This window comes from Microchirus variegatus (assembly GCF_963457635.1).
Source record: "Microchirus variegatus genome assembly, chromosome: 12".
Lineage (NCBI taxonomy): Eukaryota > Metazoa > Chordata > Actinopteri > Pleuronectiformes > Soleidae > Microchirus > Microchirus variegatus.
The window spans coordinates 18,628,479-18,646,225 of NC_139813.1; the positions used below are offsets into that span (position 1 = coordinate 18,628,479).

A 17,747-nucleotide genomic window follows, 5' to 3' on the forward strand; every position below is an offset into this window, starting at 1 on the left:
GAGACGTCCACATCATGTGTCAATATAAAGTATTCTGTCCCATTTATCCCCATATCGTATCTAAAGGAAACTGCCTTGTACCGTTATAAATATTTTACGGGCAGTTATTGTCTTTACGACTTGTTGCATGAGGCTGTTTCCTCCCCGGAGTTCACTTCAGTTTATTACGTTCACTCAGTGCCAAGCCTTTGAGTCTTTGAGTCCTGCACTCTCTCACTCTCACACGGTCAAATTCACCATCTTGATTTTGGCTCAGCTCTGTTTTCGTCGTCGTCGTCTTCAGGTTCATGCGTGCGTCGTAAAGAAAAAAAAACTCATCCATCTTCTGCACGTTTGACAGAATGTGTCTGTTTTTACTCTTTTCCAACTGCTTTAATGTTTCCCACTTTGTTCTCCAGAGAAAAAAAAAACACCAAAAGAAGAAGAAGAAGATGACGAATGAACACTGTATTTGCACAATTATGTCAGAAAATGGAGCAGCTACAGCTTTTATATATGTGTAAACCTTTCTTAACTGTTTTTACATTTAATATTGCTGAAATGTGTGGTTTGTGTATTTATTAACCGCAGATGTACGCACAAAACAGTCGTTTTATTTACATCCGTGGCGTTACATGCTAGAATGAGAAACACTACATGTTGCACTCCTTGTTTTTTGTACCGTGTTTGAGATTTTGCTGAAGTACAGTATTATATGATGATATCAGTGTGTATTGAACATGAATGCGTGTTACAGGTCTTAAGTTTCTTTTTATTATCAAGGTTACGTTCATCTGCTGTAGAAGACTGGGGGAAGCATTGAACTCAACAGACTTCCATCCAGACGTCTTAATGTACTGCTGTTACAACACAATCGGGTCACTCAACATTCCAAGTATATGTATTGTATCAGTGTTAACTTTGCAAACCTATTTCGTGTTCCTGTCGTGGACAACGGTGTTTCTCAAAGGTCCAATATCCCCGTCAAATAAACATTTCCTCCAAAGCTGTGTTTGTGTTTCCTCACACCCAGTAGTCGCCTCGTGGTTCAGTCCCATCTGTTGTTTTGACACATGTATGCGTCCTCTTCCTGTTGTCCTGTGGTTCTCAAACTAAACACAGAAAAAAAAGCTTTAAAAAAGGATACATTTCTTCACATTCTTCATCATTTTCTTGTGTTTAAGTCCTTCCAGTGTGAACGGTGCCTGTGTTGGACGTGTGTCGATTAATGTCATGATCGGGGGCCCCCTGGCGCCCCCCCTCCCCCCAGGTGACCTCAGGGGGTCCGGCAGCACCTGTCATTATGAGGTGTTTGTGTGACATGTGCCCTGTCATAGCTGGCATTCCACACCTGCTTACTCTGTTATTCCGTGTTCACCAGACAGGATCTGGCATTTAAGCAACAGTCAGAGCAGCAAGAATGCTCTCATTCATACAGTAGTGTGTACAGTGTGTGTGTGTCTTTGTGTGAGTGATGACAGATTTGTAGACGGGGTGTTGATGAGGACGAGACTTTGTCATTTCTTTGTGATGTGCTGTCACATCCCTCACGTTTGCTCTGACGAAACCTCAGGTAGTTTAAGCACTCGCTCGTTTTAAATCGACTGGTTAATTTCAGTACCAAGGACAGGTCCCCCCTCACATGACTTGGTAACTCCAGTCCAGGTGTGTGTTGGAGAATGTCTGGATTAGATTATCGAGGGGGTAAAGAAGGGCGACTGCTGCAGACCTCAGACCTCATGGTTCATGGTGTATAATTTCTGTAAATTACAGTAGTCCTTGCATCCTGCTTTTATTGTTTAAAGCTGCTTCCCTGTGTGTTTTGTTCACATGGTAGAGATTATGTAAATTGAGCACCTAGGGTTTTGACATTCACAAATATGACCTCGTCTCTAGATCCAACCTTCGTATACTGGTTCTGATTGTTTTAGATTATAAGGAAAAAAACAGTTTATCATCTTTAAAAAGGTGCATCCTACACTTAGACAGTAAACAGCGCAAAACACTGTGGAGACTCAACACCGGTATGTTGAACGATCCTGCTTTTAGGAATTCAATAGTGTCTGATTTAAACTCATATTTACAGGATAATGATACCAGAGATGTGAATCCTAGTATTCTATGGGATGCAGCTAAAGCCGTTCTCAGGGGCAAAATCATAGCCAGGACATCAATGTTGAAAAAGATAAAAGCAACAAAATTATCAAAACTGCAGGAAGAATTAATAGATTTAGAGCGAACACAAATTGTCAATAAAGAGTCCAGTATCATAAATAAAATCAGAAATTTAAAGCAAGAAATAGATAAAATATTAAGCGAGGAAGTTGAGAAAAATATTAGATTTATGAAGCAAGGATATTACGATTCAGGCCCTAAAGCGACAAAGCTGTTAGCTTGGAGGCTCAGAAAACAACAAGCTGAAAATACAATCCACAAGATTAGAGACCCTGTTACAAAAAAGATTACTACTAGTATTGATGGTATACAAACGGCTTTTGAAAATTATTATACATCTTTATATTCTCAAAAAGAACATAGTAATGAAACGACTATACTTGAATTTTTAAACTCCCTAGACCTTCCTGTACTTGGTAAAGAAATTAATGATAAACTTGTCTCCCCAATAACAGTAGAAGAAATAGAAAAGGCTATTACAAGTCTTAATGCTAACAAGTCACCCGGTACCGATGGTTTCCCCCCAGAATGGTACAAATCCATAAAAGAACATCTGCTCCCTTTACTTGTAACCTGTTTCAATTATGTTTTAAAAGAAGGCTCTCTTCCCCCTTCTTGGAACGAGGCTTTTATATCAGTCATCCCTAAGGATGGAAAGGACAGGACGGAGTGTAGTAGCTTCAGACCTATTAGTGTTTTAAACACGGATTATAAACTTTACGCAACCATCCTAACCAAAAGAATGGAAACTGCAATGCCACTATTAATAGATGAAGACCAAACAGGTTTTATGAAAAATAGACAAACTCAGGACAACATTAGGAGAGCCTTGCATATTATTCAGCAAGTTAGGGAGGAAAATATTAGCTCAATGATCCTCAGTTTGGATGCTGAAAAAGCTTTCGATTCGGTTGGGTGGGAATTTCTCTATTTAGTGATGAACAGATTTGGCTTTAGTAAAGATTTCATACGCTGTATTCAAGCTCTTTATTCTTCTCCTACCGCAAGAGTAAAAGTCAACGGGAGTCTTTCCAACTCTATAACTTTGCAACGTGGCTGCAGGCAAGGCTGCCCAGCCAGCCCTAGTCTATTTAATTTGTTTATTGAACCTCTAGCTCAAGCAATTCGGCAGGAAGACGGACTGAAAGGCATATCCATGGAAGGTGAGGAGTACAAAGTAGGACTTTACGCAGACGACGTATTAGTCACAATCCTGGACCCGGACTCTGGCTTACCTATATTAATGAAAATGTTAGAAACATATGGGACACATTCAGGTTATGTTCTTAATGTACACAAAACCCAGGTCTTGACATTTAACTATACTCCTACGCAAGACCTTATTACAAGGTATAATTTTAATTGGAATTCAACTCATATAAATTACCTTGGAGTACGTCTACCTAAGGATCTCTCACAACTATTTGCTATTAATTATAATTCAGTTAATCAAAACATATACAATGACCTCACTAGATGGGCCCTCCTCCCTCTCGACTTTGGCAGTAGAATTAGATCAGTTAAAATGAATATTCTTCCCAGATTACTTTATCTTTTTTTATCGATTCCAGTAGAAATTCCCCAGAACCAATTTAGAGAATGGGATAGGCATATTTCTCGATTTATTTGGAATAAAAAGAAACCAAGGGTAAAATTCTCTACCCTCCAGCTGCCGGAGGAAAGGGGAGGCATGGCACTCCCATCCTTAAGAAAATATTATTTGTCAGCTCAGTTGAGGCCCTTGGTATATTGGTGTAACCCATCCTATGTTGCCAAATGGAAAACTATGGAGTTATCTTTAACGGATTCACCAATACAATCACTGCTTGGCTTTGTTGACGGGGAGAATGAAACTATACAAGTAAAGAATCAGTGGGTTAATCTATCACTAAAAGTATGGAGGGAAGTTGTTAAATGTTTTCAACTCCAAAGAGACATTAGACAGCTTAGATGGCCAGCCTACGACCCTGACTTCATACCAGCACTGCATGATCATAGGTATAGACAGTGGGTATATTATGGTGTTACTGCTATTTGTAAGACCACTGAAAAGGGCGGGTTTAAAAGCTTTACCAACCTATGTCAAACATACGGGCTGGGCGGACAAGACTTTTACAGATACTTGCAGCTTCGTGACTACTTTTGTAAAAAGATAAGAGGTGCTAATTTAAGAGAAATGCCAACTATTGTTCAAATATTTATTGATGCATATAATTCTGGGAACATCAAAGGTCTGATAAGCAAGTTGTATTGTGGTATCATATCTCTGAACAAGGACTCTACAGACTATGTGAAGGAACGATGGGAAAAAGAACTGAACATTGTAATAACTGAAGACATATGGCTGAATGCGTGGACAACACAGTTTTCCTCCACCAACTCCCGGACCTGGAGGGACTTCTGTTGGAAAAACCTGATTCGTTTTTTTATCACCCCGAAACAGAAGTCTAAACAAACTGGTACCCAGCTAGGCTGCTGGAGGGACTGTGGGGACATTATGGTCGATCATGCCCATGTCTTTTGGTCTTGCCCACTTATTCAGACTTTCTGGAAGGGAGTGGCATCGATTATTACAAAAACATTGGGCTTCAATATCAGTGTAACTTTCTTGTCTCTCTATCTTGGTTATTTCCCTAATAAGCTAAGTAAAGATGATGCATACCTCTTAAAGATTTTGCTGGCAGCAAGTAAAAAGGCCGTCACAAAGTGCTGGCTTCAGAAAAATGCCCCTACTGTTGGTCTCTTTGTCAACACTGTTGAGCAGTTGCATCTTTTGGAAAGAATGACTTACTCCATACGACTTCAAAAGGAGTTGGGTGAAAAGCGATGGAAAAAATGGTCCGTTTATTTAGCTAGTCAGACAGATTTGGTATAGACATTGCACCACAAGCGTTTTTCTTTTACGCCTTGGAGATAGGCGAGATTGCCATGATTAAGTGATTATCCCATGACCTCCTGTTTATTTTTATTTTTATTTTTTTGTGTACGTGTTTGCTGTTTCTGTTTCGTGTCCTACATTATTATTCTTTTTTTTTTTCCACAGTTTATATTGTGTGGATAATGTGAAAAAATACTTACAAATAAAAAGTTTCAAAAAAAAAAAAGGTGCATCCTCATAAAAGTCTGCGAAACAACAAGATTTTGTCACAGATTAAGTTTTTTTTTTTCTCCCTTCTTTCAGTTTCTCCCTCTCTAGACGTCGCCACATCAGATCATCTGCTTTTTCTGTGTTCTACATATTTCATTTGACTGAATAATCCAAATCTAAAACCTCTTAATGGTACCTGATCAGTTCATGGTAACTTCAATATGGACAAAAGTAATTGTATATATATAATCATTATTGGGCTGCTTTTGGCAGCTGGAACAGTTCTCACACGTCTTAGAACCTAAAACGCTTTCCTCAACATGTTGAAGTGTTTCTATGGGAGTTTGTTTCTCCTTCACTCTGCAGAGCATTTATGAGGTCGGGCACTGATGTTGTTCCAGTTCATCCCAAAGGTGCACGATGGGGGGGTTTAAGGTCAGTTCTTCCACACTAAACTTGTCAAACCATCTCTTTATCGTCCTTGTTGTGTGCACAGGGGCACAGTCGTGTTGCAGTAGAAAAACTGTTTTGTGCAAAATGTCTAAATTGTCCTTCATTGTAGACTGTGATTGAAACGCCTGAATTCTATATACTTGGCGTGTGTTTTCAAATACTTGTGTCCATATGGTGGATATATAGTGTTTGTATTAATCACCGCCCAGATGTACGTATGTGTGTAGTACTATTAAACTTCCCCAGTCTTTGGGGAAAGGGTTTGGTAACATCTGATGTATGTCATGTCACATTTGGTCCTGTTTAGTATCTCCATTATGAAAAAATGTATTCAGTTGTTCAGTCATCGCACCATTTTTCTGTGTTGGACAAAGTATCTGTGCCTCCTGTGATGTTCTGTTGTTGCCCTGAGCAGATATCGACCCTCATGACCACATTCTTCCGTCTGGGGAAAAAAGAATCTCTCGGTGTTTCACTGTTACATTAAAAAATTCTGACCTTGTATAAACTGGATTTCTTTCAGGCTATGAAACAGATGATGTGACTCCATACTCTGCTCTGTTTTTCATCGGCGGTGATTATTAAGAGGCCACTCGAATCCTTGTGGGGATGCGGACCAGTTTGGTAAGTATAAAAGAGCTCAACCTTTACATTTTTGTGTATTTAATCATGCTTTTAATGCGCCCTTACTTCACTGTTTTATTGAAGAAAATAGACTGTGACACTCTCCCTCCCACCCTGTCCCCCCATCACCCTGACCTTTTCTCCCATGATGGTAAAAGGTAAATACATGAATCTCCTGTAATATGGATTATGTGAAAATCACAACCTGGTCTGTGTGAGACAGTGTCTTCATGTTCCTTATAAACAAATAACAAAACATGCAGCTCCCAGTATTGTTTTAGCTGCTTATCTGCCCTATGAATTCTGTTACTAGGGAAATATTACAAATCCATAGGGAAGCCTCGGTGTGCCGAGTGCAGTCATGGGAACTTGGATGTGAATAATGTGTATATTTTTTTACTGATTTCCCATCAAGGTGAAATATGACGCAGCAGAATTAAGAATAATATTAAGAAATACAGGTTAGAAAAAGACAGGCGCGGACCACAGATGCTTAAAGGTCTATATAAGACCTTTGAGAGCGTGATCTCCGGCTCAAATAGTGATGAATAAAGAGGGGGAAAAGTGATTTGGATGACATTTTCTTTGATTGTTTGCATCACCTATTCCATCATAGTCCATCATGTGTCTGTGGTTAACATAATGGTTTCTGAAATTAGACATGTCATGTGGCTCTGATGCTCACTGCTGAGGCAGAAGAAGCCGAAAATGACGACTTCTTCTCTGAAACACTGGGGGATTACAGTCATCCACAGTGTTCAATGTTAATAGACTGAATGGAATAAGCTGTTTTTATTGAAAATGAAGTGTCAGAATATCCTCTATTTGCTGCTCTTTCGTGTATTTTTAAGTGTCTCTGGATATAATGGTTTATTCCTGTGCTGAAAGAGTTTGTTGGTGTCTATCTGTCTGTCTTGTTTTCTTTAGTCTGGACCCTCCGTCGAGGCCTGTGAGAACTTGGCTTTGAACGGTCGGGTTATAATTTGTGCATTCTGAAAATTCCACACAAAACACACACACACACACACACGGCCCGAACCTGCAATTAACATTGAAAGCTGAACACGACCAGAGAGAGAGAGAGAGAGAGAGAGAGACGCGGAGCTCGTTCCACCACACATCACACGCTTCATCACACAAACATATTCTAGATGTGTTGACGTTTTATTTACAGCGTTTTTTAAATTTACGAGGCCGACTTAAACTAATTAACGTGTTACATTGAAGGGTGGAGTTAATTAAGTCAATGTAAAGTGTGTGATTATTGTGATTATCACATTACCACACACTCAACACATCAGAGAGAGAGAGAGAGAGAGAGAGAGAGAGAGAGGGTCTTTATGTTGGAAAAGATGTTGTTCTCTTTTGTTATTGTACAACAAAATTGTTTATGTAATTAAAATGGGTAATTTATCACCTCAAAATCAGATTTAGTGAAATGTTTTACTGATTTGATTTAGAACATTGCACTGACTTTAAATCCTCTAAAAGCTCCCACTCTTAGACATAATAGTGTTAAGTAGAACCGTATAAGGTTCTTCGGCTTGTCCTCATAGGAGAACCCTTTTTGGCTCCAGGTGGAACCTTTTTGGAGGGTTCCATCAAGAACCCTTTTAAAACCCTTTATTCAGGAAAGGGGTTTTAAAGGGTTCTCTGGATCAAAATGGTTCTTACTGGGACCATTAGTGTTACCAAGAACCCTTGAAAAACCCTTTCTTCAGGAAAGCAAATGGTTCCAGGTAGAACCTCAGCCCTCGTAGAAGGACCCTTTTGGAACCCTTATTTCTAAGAGTGTTGGATTATTTCTTTTTCAGGAAAGGTCATTGTCAGATATTACTTGGAGTAATATACAGTATATATATTATGTGAAGCTGAATGAGAGAATACTGTATTTCAGGGCTTATTTTGTGTTTTTTGGAAGTATGTTTGTCTTCAAACTCTGGAAAAACAAGGTTTTTGCCTTGGTTTTTTAAGATGATGTTGCCTGATTTAACCTAGTTGTTTGAATGTGAGAAAGTACGACTTAAATTGTATTATCTTTTATTAATATTTATTTAATAGTTTATTGTGTCTTATGTCTATTCGAGCTGCAACCAATCCCAGATGGCGATAGCGTGTGTCACACCCTCGTTTCTTCTATTTCCTCCCTTTGTAAAAATGTTTTGGTCTGTTATTTGCTAAACTTCTTTCTGTACATGTGTCCTGACAGATTGACTCTGTGGCTCTTCCTGAGATTTTTTCCATTGTTTCCCCTGAAAAAATGCCTTTTTCCTGGAGTTTTCACTCGATGTGAGGGTCTAAGGACGCGTGTGAAGCCAAATTGTGTTTGTTGTGATGTTGAGCTATAAAAATACAATTGGATTGAATTGGATTAGCAGCCTTGCTGTAAACATATGTACATGAATGTATGTCTGTGTCCATACTGTGTGTCACATCATCCCGTCTCGGGACTACAAATGGACATGAGGCCTCCCAGCTACGATTTAAAATCTATTTCATGCCCTCACACTTGGCAGTAATTCTGATTCCTGTCATGATGTGCACTAATGTCCAATTGCAGCATGTCTCTCATGGGTCAGTGATCAGCCAACAGATTAGAGCATCTTAAATATTCATTTTCTCAGGATTAGATCTGTCCTCCTTTTCTGCAGAGGGCGGATGAGTCAAAAATAAAAAGCCACAGGTCTGAATCCTTTATTTCATCCTCCCCCTTTCTCTGTCCTCTCTGCTCCTCTCTCTTTTAGTCTGTGCGTCCTCCATTATCTATGATGCTGCAAGGCGTGCCACGGCGCACCGGGCACTCCATGTGATGCAGAGAGGGGAGGTGTTGGAGGAGGAGGAGGTGGAGGAGGAGGAGGTGGGTGTCCTGAAAGAGTTTGCTGGTCCTGCTGCACACTTCATCACTCCAGATCCAGGTCACCCCGGGGGCGGAGCTGCACTGTAGAGCCGCTTTGGACGCATTTTTTTTGTGGGGGGATACGCATCGCCTTCGATAACACGACACAGATTGCCTGCTGCTTCTCTGGAGGTGCCCGAAACACAGACAACAAGCAACCCCTTTTCCCCCCATCATCACTCTCTGTTCGCCATGGGAGCGGAGAACTCAGTGCAGCGGGACGGGAAGAGCCAGGAGGATGCGTCAACCTCAGCCTCCGCCGCGGAGCAGAGCGCGGAGGTGAAGCTGCTCCAGGAGGAAGAAGGCGCCCTTGACGCCAAGGTACTGACCGCCTGACACTGTCCCGCACACTGTACCGCAGAGTGGCCTCAGTGCCTCTGTGTTCCATCACATTAAAGCTGTGTTAGTTACCTGCGTGTTTGCAAACACACCTGCTCTCTCCATCTCCATCTCCTCCTCTAACCTGCTGTGCGCATCACTAACGTGCTGCAGCGCACGTCAGCCTCCACGTGCTGTGGGTGTTTTTTGCTGACTAATGTTTGGAGTTGAATGTCTGCAGTAATAAAAACGACAGCAGCAGCAGCAGCTCAGTCTGGTCCAGATTCACAGTCTGAGTCAGTGTTGGTCAACAAGACTCTGCATCATTTACAAACACTCAGGGATTAATGACTCTAATGTCACTAAATCTGATGTAAAATATCTTCATAAACACACGATATTATTGTCAGGAGACGATATACAATATGATCATAAAACAATTTATATACAGTATATATATTATATAAAACAACATAAGTTCATAGTGGTACATTCCCTTGATTGGGATAATTCTGAATTTATAAAATCTTTAACCCTTTAAGGTACGCATCAAGAAAAAAAGCAAAGGAAAAATGATATCTTGCATTTTTTATTATTTTATTATTTTATTGTATTTACTTATGTTAACCATAATGACAATCAATATATAAATATATATATTTTTTTTCTTTCTTAAATTAGACCCTACATTATGTCAGATACAGGCCTCTACCAAACGGTTGACATGTCTGTTCATAATAAACCTGGTAAGTAAAGTAAAACATTCACAAGTCACATTCAGTGTTAGTGAGTTCAGCTTGATGCATTTTTCAATGACATATAGTGACTTAAAGTGTGGTCGACCAAACTGGTTTGCGTCGTACCTTAAAGGGTTAATATATAATGTTGTGTGTAGCTGCCAACATACAGTTATAGTGATTTATTTTCTAGTGCCACAAGGGGGAGGCTGCTGCATCTTCACAATATTTAATTATTATTACATTCTTGTTTTTCCACTAAAATAAAACATGTACTGTATATCCTTTAAGCAGCCTGTATTTATTATATATATATATATTTTTATAACATAAGTAGAATTTTCTTAAAGCTTATGAACAAAATGAAGGTAGAGGAGAGACTAATTGAATGGGTTGTTTAGTTAATCACTATAGTCCCTATTGTTGTTCTATATGTTATGCATGAACTGAACTGACTTCTTTATCAGTCAACATGTTTTCCTCTCTCATCTATATACATGTGTGTGTGTGTGTGTGTGTGTGACACTGTGCACACTCAGCACTGTTATTACCCTTGTGTAAATTGCTCAGCAGTGTGTGAATGAATATTTGGAAAGTGACCTCTAATGACGGCGCAGGTTTTTCGTCACCTGCTCTGTTCACGCCTCGTATAACTGATTGGCTTTATTGACTTCTTTAAGGCGAGAGGTCAGCAGGTCAGGTTTTGTGGCCCCGGCTCTTTCGCTGGAAAGGTCACCAGCGTGCAGAAAGGTCAAATGACGCTGAGGGAGATGTGGTGGTGAAAAGGTGGTGATGTTAAAACATCCTTACATTTGTTCTGTTTTTCTCACACTGGTGTGTGTTTTCCACTGTAAGCTGTAATCTCAGGGATTTAACACCGCAGTGTCGACTCATACTCTCAGTCAATATAAAACATGTGATCAGTTAATAAGCACAGGAATATTCAATCATCTTATTCCACGTGTAGAAAATCAGCTCCACAAATGGATAAATTCTTCATCTGACAAACACATTTATGACATGACGCTGAGAGAAATCAGTGATGCACATGTTTTATCCTGATCTAATTTTGTGATATCATGAGCTGGAGGAACTTCCACAGCTTCACATCTTGACGTTTGATTTGATCTTGGAAAATTTGATTAAAGTTGTGCGTACAACAGTGCGTATGCTGAGGTGAGAGAATATAGACCTATTGATATAGATGTTAATATTTGTATAATAATAATACATTCAATTATACTCATCATTAAATGGATTTCATTCAACATTACATTATATATATATATATGTATAATGTTTTATTTACAATGACTCTTTACTTGACTTTGATCCATTTTGCATCTTTCTTTCTTCTTTTTGTTAAAATTTCTTTCCATTTATTACATTCAATATCAAAACAAACACTTTCCCAGACTAGATGCTCATTGGCCCTTAGGTCGTTTCAGTTTGAGAACCGTGCTATAAACCCTTATTATTAATTTTCACAAAAACTCAAATGTTTGTCATCATTTCTATGTAAGTGACATCCTTTGAGAAGGAAAACTGGACAAAAATTGACAGAAGCAGCCGAACAAGGCTTTTTGAATATTGAAAGTATATCTGTTTAGCTGCTTTCCCTAGTGCAACACATGGTGAGCCCTGCATTACCTTCACTAGCTCTCATGCACTTGTGTTTGTTTTCATGGAGTAGAGTGTTATTGTTGGAAATTTGGCGGCTTTGACGGATGTTTGCGGTCTTTCATCAGTGAATAAGTGAAGTTATCATCTTTGCATGTCTTTATGCAAATGTTTTTGCATAAAGAATGACTGTGAAGGTTTTATCCAATATTTGTAGTGAGCAAATGTCGTCAACTACAACTACATTGATAATTGATGCATCGTTTTTCTGAATTTTCAGCTTCCTAAAAGTGATTTTTTGCCATTTTCTTTGCTCCGCGTAACAAAGAAAACCAACAAATCTGATCATCATCATCTCCAGGTCTGATGAACATTTTTCATCGGACATTTTTATCTCGATTCCTTTTCCAGCAACAGAAAAAATCATGTCGTGTTCTCTCTCTCTGAGAGTGAAACACACATTAATCTATTATGAAAACAGTGATGTTTTAGAAACCAGGATGTTTGACGCTGACGTTGTTTGAGAAAAATCACATCAAAGCGTGTTTGCGCTGATCCGCTGTTATGTTATGCTCCGAGAGAATGTGTATATTTGGACGAAGTGTGTGTGTGTGCGTGCTCGCTCGAGGGGCCTGTTTGATTCACAGTCGATAAATATCCTCCTCACTCCACAGAGGAATTTCAACAGCCCACCCCTCACCTCCTCCCCTTTAACCACCACGACTAACCACACCTTCCTCATTCCTCTCTGTCACCCACAACTCGCAAAAACCTCACATCTTATCGAGATAGATGCATTAAGTCTGTAACACAAGTGGCTGTTTTTTTTTTTTTTGCATTGTTGGTGACCCACAGTGCAGAAAACATGGTTTTAATTATGTAACATGTTTTATGAAATATTTAAAAATGTCTTTTACACGTTTTATTCACTGTTAGAGGAACTCAATGACATTTAAACATTGCCTATGTAGTCCAAAACTACAATATATATATATATACAACTACTACATCTTTCCTTGTATCAAAGGCAGCGTAACCTTGCATGATCCTTAAAAACATATAAGGGTCTTCGAGTTCAATCATGCCATTTTGAATTATGCACATGCCTATTTGGCTATAAATAGAGTAGAATTCTTAACGTCGTTAAAATAATCGGATAGAAATCACATCCATCAGTTGTCTGAATGAGGTCCTTATAGTCATAGTCGTCGTCAGGTCGTTACAATGGAATTATGGAAGTTATGCTCCCTTTTACTGGCAGTATCACACCAGATATTTACACCAGAATGAGAAGTGTCATGTCTGGTTGACACTTTCATGTCACCAGCAGTGATGTCACAGTCTGCTGACACACGCCTCACACTACACTTTCAGTTAGATCAGCAAAAAAATAATAAGATTCTCTTGCGTTGTAAATGTTAAACATAACCCTGTGTATAAAGAAAATAGGTATAACCTTTACATTTGAGAAGTGAAGGCCAGAACATACGACAGTTTGAATGGAAGTCTATGGGGAAAATGAGCCTCTCTACTACTACTCACTTGATTTATAATGTCAGAAAACATTTCCCTGAGGAGTTAATGGTCCTGGTCACTTGTTTCAACAGCACATGATGTCAATTTTGCAAATTATGTTCCCGTTTAGAGAAAAATAGTCAATAAGAACAGGGCATGCATGAGTGGACACAGTTTGTGATCCACGGCTTGTGTCGTCCAATCGTCGCTCCGGTTGCAGGCGATGACGTCGGTGAATTCCCAGTTTCAAAAAAGCAACAAAAGCTACTTTTTGTTAAAACTTTATGACTTATATTAATCTTATTCCTGTTCCTTTTATCCTAACTACACATTTAGAACCTTTAGAGTCACAGGATAGGTCGTCTTTGGGAATTTGCTCCTCCTCCTCCGAGGAGTATTTTAATTTGTTTATTCTCTTGTGCACTTGTGGGATCACCTGTAAAAAAATAAAATAAAGGATGAATACTGAATAGATACAATGATAGAATAGTCAGATCTTCACTGTCACAACTGAAGATTAGATCTGCGTCACATGCTGTGTCCTCCTCCTCCTCCGTCGTCCGTCACAATAGCATTAGCAGGTGACTCCAATGAGCCAGCATCCTGTTGCGTTACATAATGTGCGCTGATTAAGGCTCCTACGTTCCTGTATAATGAGCTGCGGCTGATCAGACGCTGCCGTGGCTCTCTGATTATCCTGTTTTTGCACAAGGAGAGACAGACAGAGAGTGAGGCGGGGAGGGGTGAGGGGTGGTGGGTGGTGGTGGTGGTGGGAGGTGGTGGAAGTCACCAACACAGAGGAGCCATTGAGGATGAGACCGGGGGAAGACGAGCCCAGGGCCTCCTGTGTGCAGCGGCCCAAAACAAGGGGGAAGAAGGAGCCGACAGGGGAATAGGTGGAGCACCGTTTTGCTCGGGCAGTGGAAGAGGGTCTGGGTGTGGAGTCCAGAGAGAGAGAGAGAATAGGGGGGGGGGGGGATCTGCCAGTGTGACATAAAGACGGATGAATCAGCCGATTGTTCCTCATTTTTCTCTCCCTGCCTGATTTTAACAGGCACTGATGACAGAGGTTTAAGTGAAGAAAAGAGCAAACTCTGTGTATGTGTGTGTGTGCTGTACTATTATTGCCATCACAGGATCCACAGTCTGATCACAGATTTGTATAGGGGAAAAAAAACAAACAACCTTTGCTTTTGTTTATCTGTTTTTTTCCCCCTCACTTGTAACACCATTAACAAACATTAACTTAATTGAATTTAAATAAACATAGTTTAAACTTAACTGAATCTTTACTTTCACATCGTCCCGTGTATTTTTCACATCTCTGAGCTAAATAACATTTCCACAGGTTTGGCTTTGTCATGTTCTATTTTAAGTGCTTTTACTTTAAGACACAGACATCTATTTAAGGACTTTGATTATAAAAACCAGTGATACAGTGATTTCTTGACATGTCCTGATGCCAAGTTTCTCTTGGCTTAGTCCATCTTTTCTAGGTTAATATGCACTTCTTTAAATTTATATTTCAGTATACATTTTTTTTTTTATGTATGTGCATTTTGACACAAAAGCACATATTTTCTTTTTGCACCATAAGTTAAGGTTGTCTACAATCACTGAACTCGACTGCAAATGTACAAAAACCTCCTGAGATGAGACTAAAGCAGCCAAATCTGCAGTCACGTTGTCTTGTAGTTAATTCATGATCCTGTTAAAACACTGTAAAAATACAGAGGTGATGCACCAGGTCTCATTTCTGTGAGATAAGGAACAAAATGGCTCCTCATCCCATGGTGCTTTACAGTATGTAAAACAAGTGCATCATTAATACAGAGGAGAAACAAATGTAAGTGGAAAAAGGTTACTTCCTAAAAATAACTGACTCATTCTAAGAAGCCATATGAATATGTAGGTGTTTAAAAAAAGAAAAGTCTCTCTCTTTCTTTCTCGCTCTCCGTCTCTCTCATGAACCTGTTCAACTCTCTCGCTGCCGTTTTTGCACATCATCCATTTTTCATCAGCTCTGGTCCTGACGCAGCACTCACTGCATCACAGAGGAGAGTGGAAGATGTGTGTGTGTGTGTGTGTGTGTGTGTTATATCACCGTGTCTTCAGAGGGAGCTGAAGGACAAATAGTAAATCACTGTAGCCGCTTTGAACACGACCGCAGAGGCATTTTATCAAGGTGCATCAAACAAAACATATTTATGCCTCTGTATTTGTATATTCCATCCATCTTCTACCGCTTTATCGTCCACATGAGAGTTGCGGGGAGGCGCTGGTGCCAATCCCAGCAGACATAGTGCACCCTGCACCGTGGACAGTCCATCACAGGGACACATACAGAGACAGACAATCATCCACTCTCACACTCACACCTACGGTCACTTTACAGTGTCCAGTGTACCTAATACCCATATTGCATGTTTTTGGAAGCAGCTGCAGACGCTACATAAACCGCGGTGTCATGTTTACGTCGCTGCTGATTGAGTTCCACGCTCGTTTGACCCAGGAGTGAATGTTGTTTCAAATCCTTTTCCATTGCAGACAACAAAGCCAGTCACCAGCTTATTTGAGCTTTATGCAAACACTCACAAATCATATTTATTATTTTATTTATCCTTTTGCTAGTCAGGATATAAGATCTCTTCTTCCTGGGAGTCCTGGTCAAGATAGCAGCATAGATAGCAGTAGCATAGATAGTAGCACAGATAACAGTAGCAAAGATAGCACCATAGATAGCAGTAGCATAGATAGTAGCACAGATAACAGTAGCAAAGATAGCACCATAGATAGCAGTAGCATAGATAGCAGTAGCAAAGATAGCAGTAGCATAGATAGTAGCACAGATAACAGTAGCACAGAGAGCACCATATAGCAGTAGGAAAGATAGCAGCATAGATAACAGTAGCAAAGATAGCAGCATAGAGAGCAGTAGCACACATAGGAGCATAGATAGAAGTAGCAAAGACAGCAGTAGCATAGATAGCAGCATAGATAGCAGTAGCATAGATAGCAGCATAGATAACAGTAGCAAAGATAGCACCATAGATAGTAATAGCATAGATAGCAGCATCGATAACAGTAGCATAGATAACAGTAGCAAAGATAACAGCACAGCTAGCAGCATAGAAAACAGTAGCAAAGATAGCGGCACAGATAACAGTACCAAAGATAGCAGCATAAATAGCAGTAGCATAGATAGCAGCATAGATAGCAGTAGCATAGATAGCAGCATAGATAACAGCAACAAAGATAGCAGCATAGATAGCAGTAGCAAAGATAGCAGTAGCATAGATAGCAGCATAGATAACAGTAGCAAAGACAGCAGCATAGATAGCAGCATAGATAACAGTAGTAAAGACAGCAGCATAGATAACGGTAGCAAAGATAGCGGCATAGATAGCAGTAGCAAAGATAGCAGTAGCATAGATAGCAGTAAAGATGACAGTAGCAAAGATAGCAGCTTAGATAGTGACAGAAACAAAAAACTCAAAACAGGATATAAAAGTTAAGTAAGGAAGTAATTCAAATCTTCAAGAGCATGTTTAATAACACCAGTGTGGTGAGTGATTAAAACAGGCTTTTAAAGACAAATGACTTTTTAAACAGTTTCAGTCACATGGATCCACCAGAAATATGATCACACATCTTCTGGGTTTTCAAAATGTGGCTGCCAGACATTTAATAATGAATTCACAGATGTGACCGATTATTTTACATCATCACTTTTGATTTTTTTTTTATCTAAATCCTTGAACCTTTAATCAAGGCTGAGGCCGGAGGATCCAACCATCTGGGTAATCTCTCTTCAAAATTGACTCATGAAACTGTTTCCTAATGTTCAATTACTTAATGCCTTATTTTATGTGCTAATCACGGGCGAAAAAGTAGGATGTAGCACCTCTAATGACCTGTCAGATTCCACTTGTGATGGTGTTTAAGTTTCTTAATAAAAAAAAACGATGTTCACGTTGACTGAAAGTGTCACTAACTGGATGCCACTGCTGCTTCCAGACTCTGTGTCTTGTGATGCCAACAGTTTTGTCTCAGGACAATTAATTAAAAAATACAGCAAAGTGAATCAAGTGGTCACTGCTTACTCATTTGAGCTCAGTGGAAATATGTTGTTGTGCAAACAAGTGCTCGCTGTCTGACAATAATATTTAATTCATCATACATAAATGCACGAGTCTGGTGACACAGAAGAAAAGTCTGAATAATTTATGGAGACAAGGCTCAGAATGGTAACGACTTGTGATGGAGCCGTTCACTTTTTTTTTTAAAAGGCTCGATCATTTAATTGCATTACGGACACCAAATTCACTCATTCACAGACAAA

General features: G+C 39.6%; 1 protein-coding gene across 1 annotated transcript in view; it reads left to right on the forward strand.

Moving 5' to 3' along the window:
- Positions 1–9,407: 9,407 nt before the first annotated feature.
- The window catches only part of akap12b (A kinase (PRKA) anchor protein 12b), a gene marked incomplete at its 5' end in the record, with an annotated part of 41,891 nt that continues 33,551 nt past the window's right edge, over positions 9,408–17,747 (forward strand). Inside the window, one exon of the mRNA XM_083898567.1 lies at positions 9,408–9,536. Within this exon, the coding sequence (XP_083754693.1) occupies positions 9,408–9,536 (129 nt within the window). The remainder of the gene's footprint in view (positions 9,537–17,747) is intronic.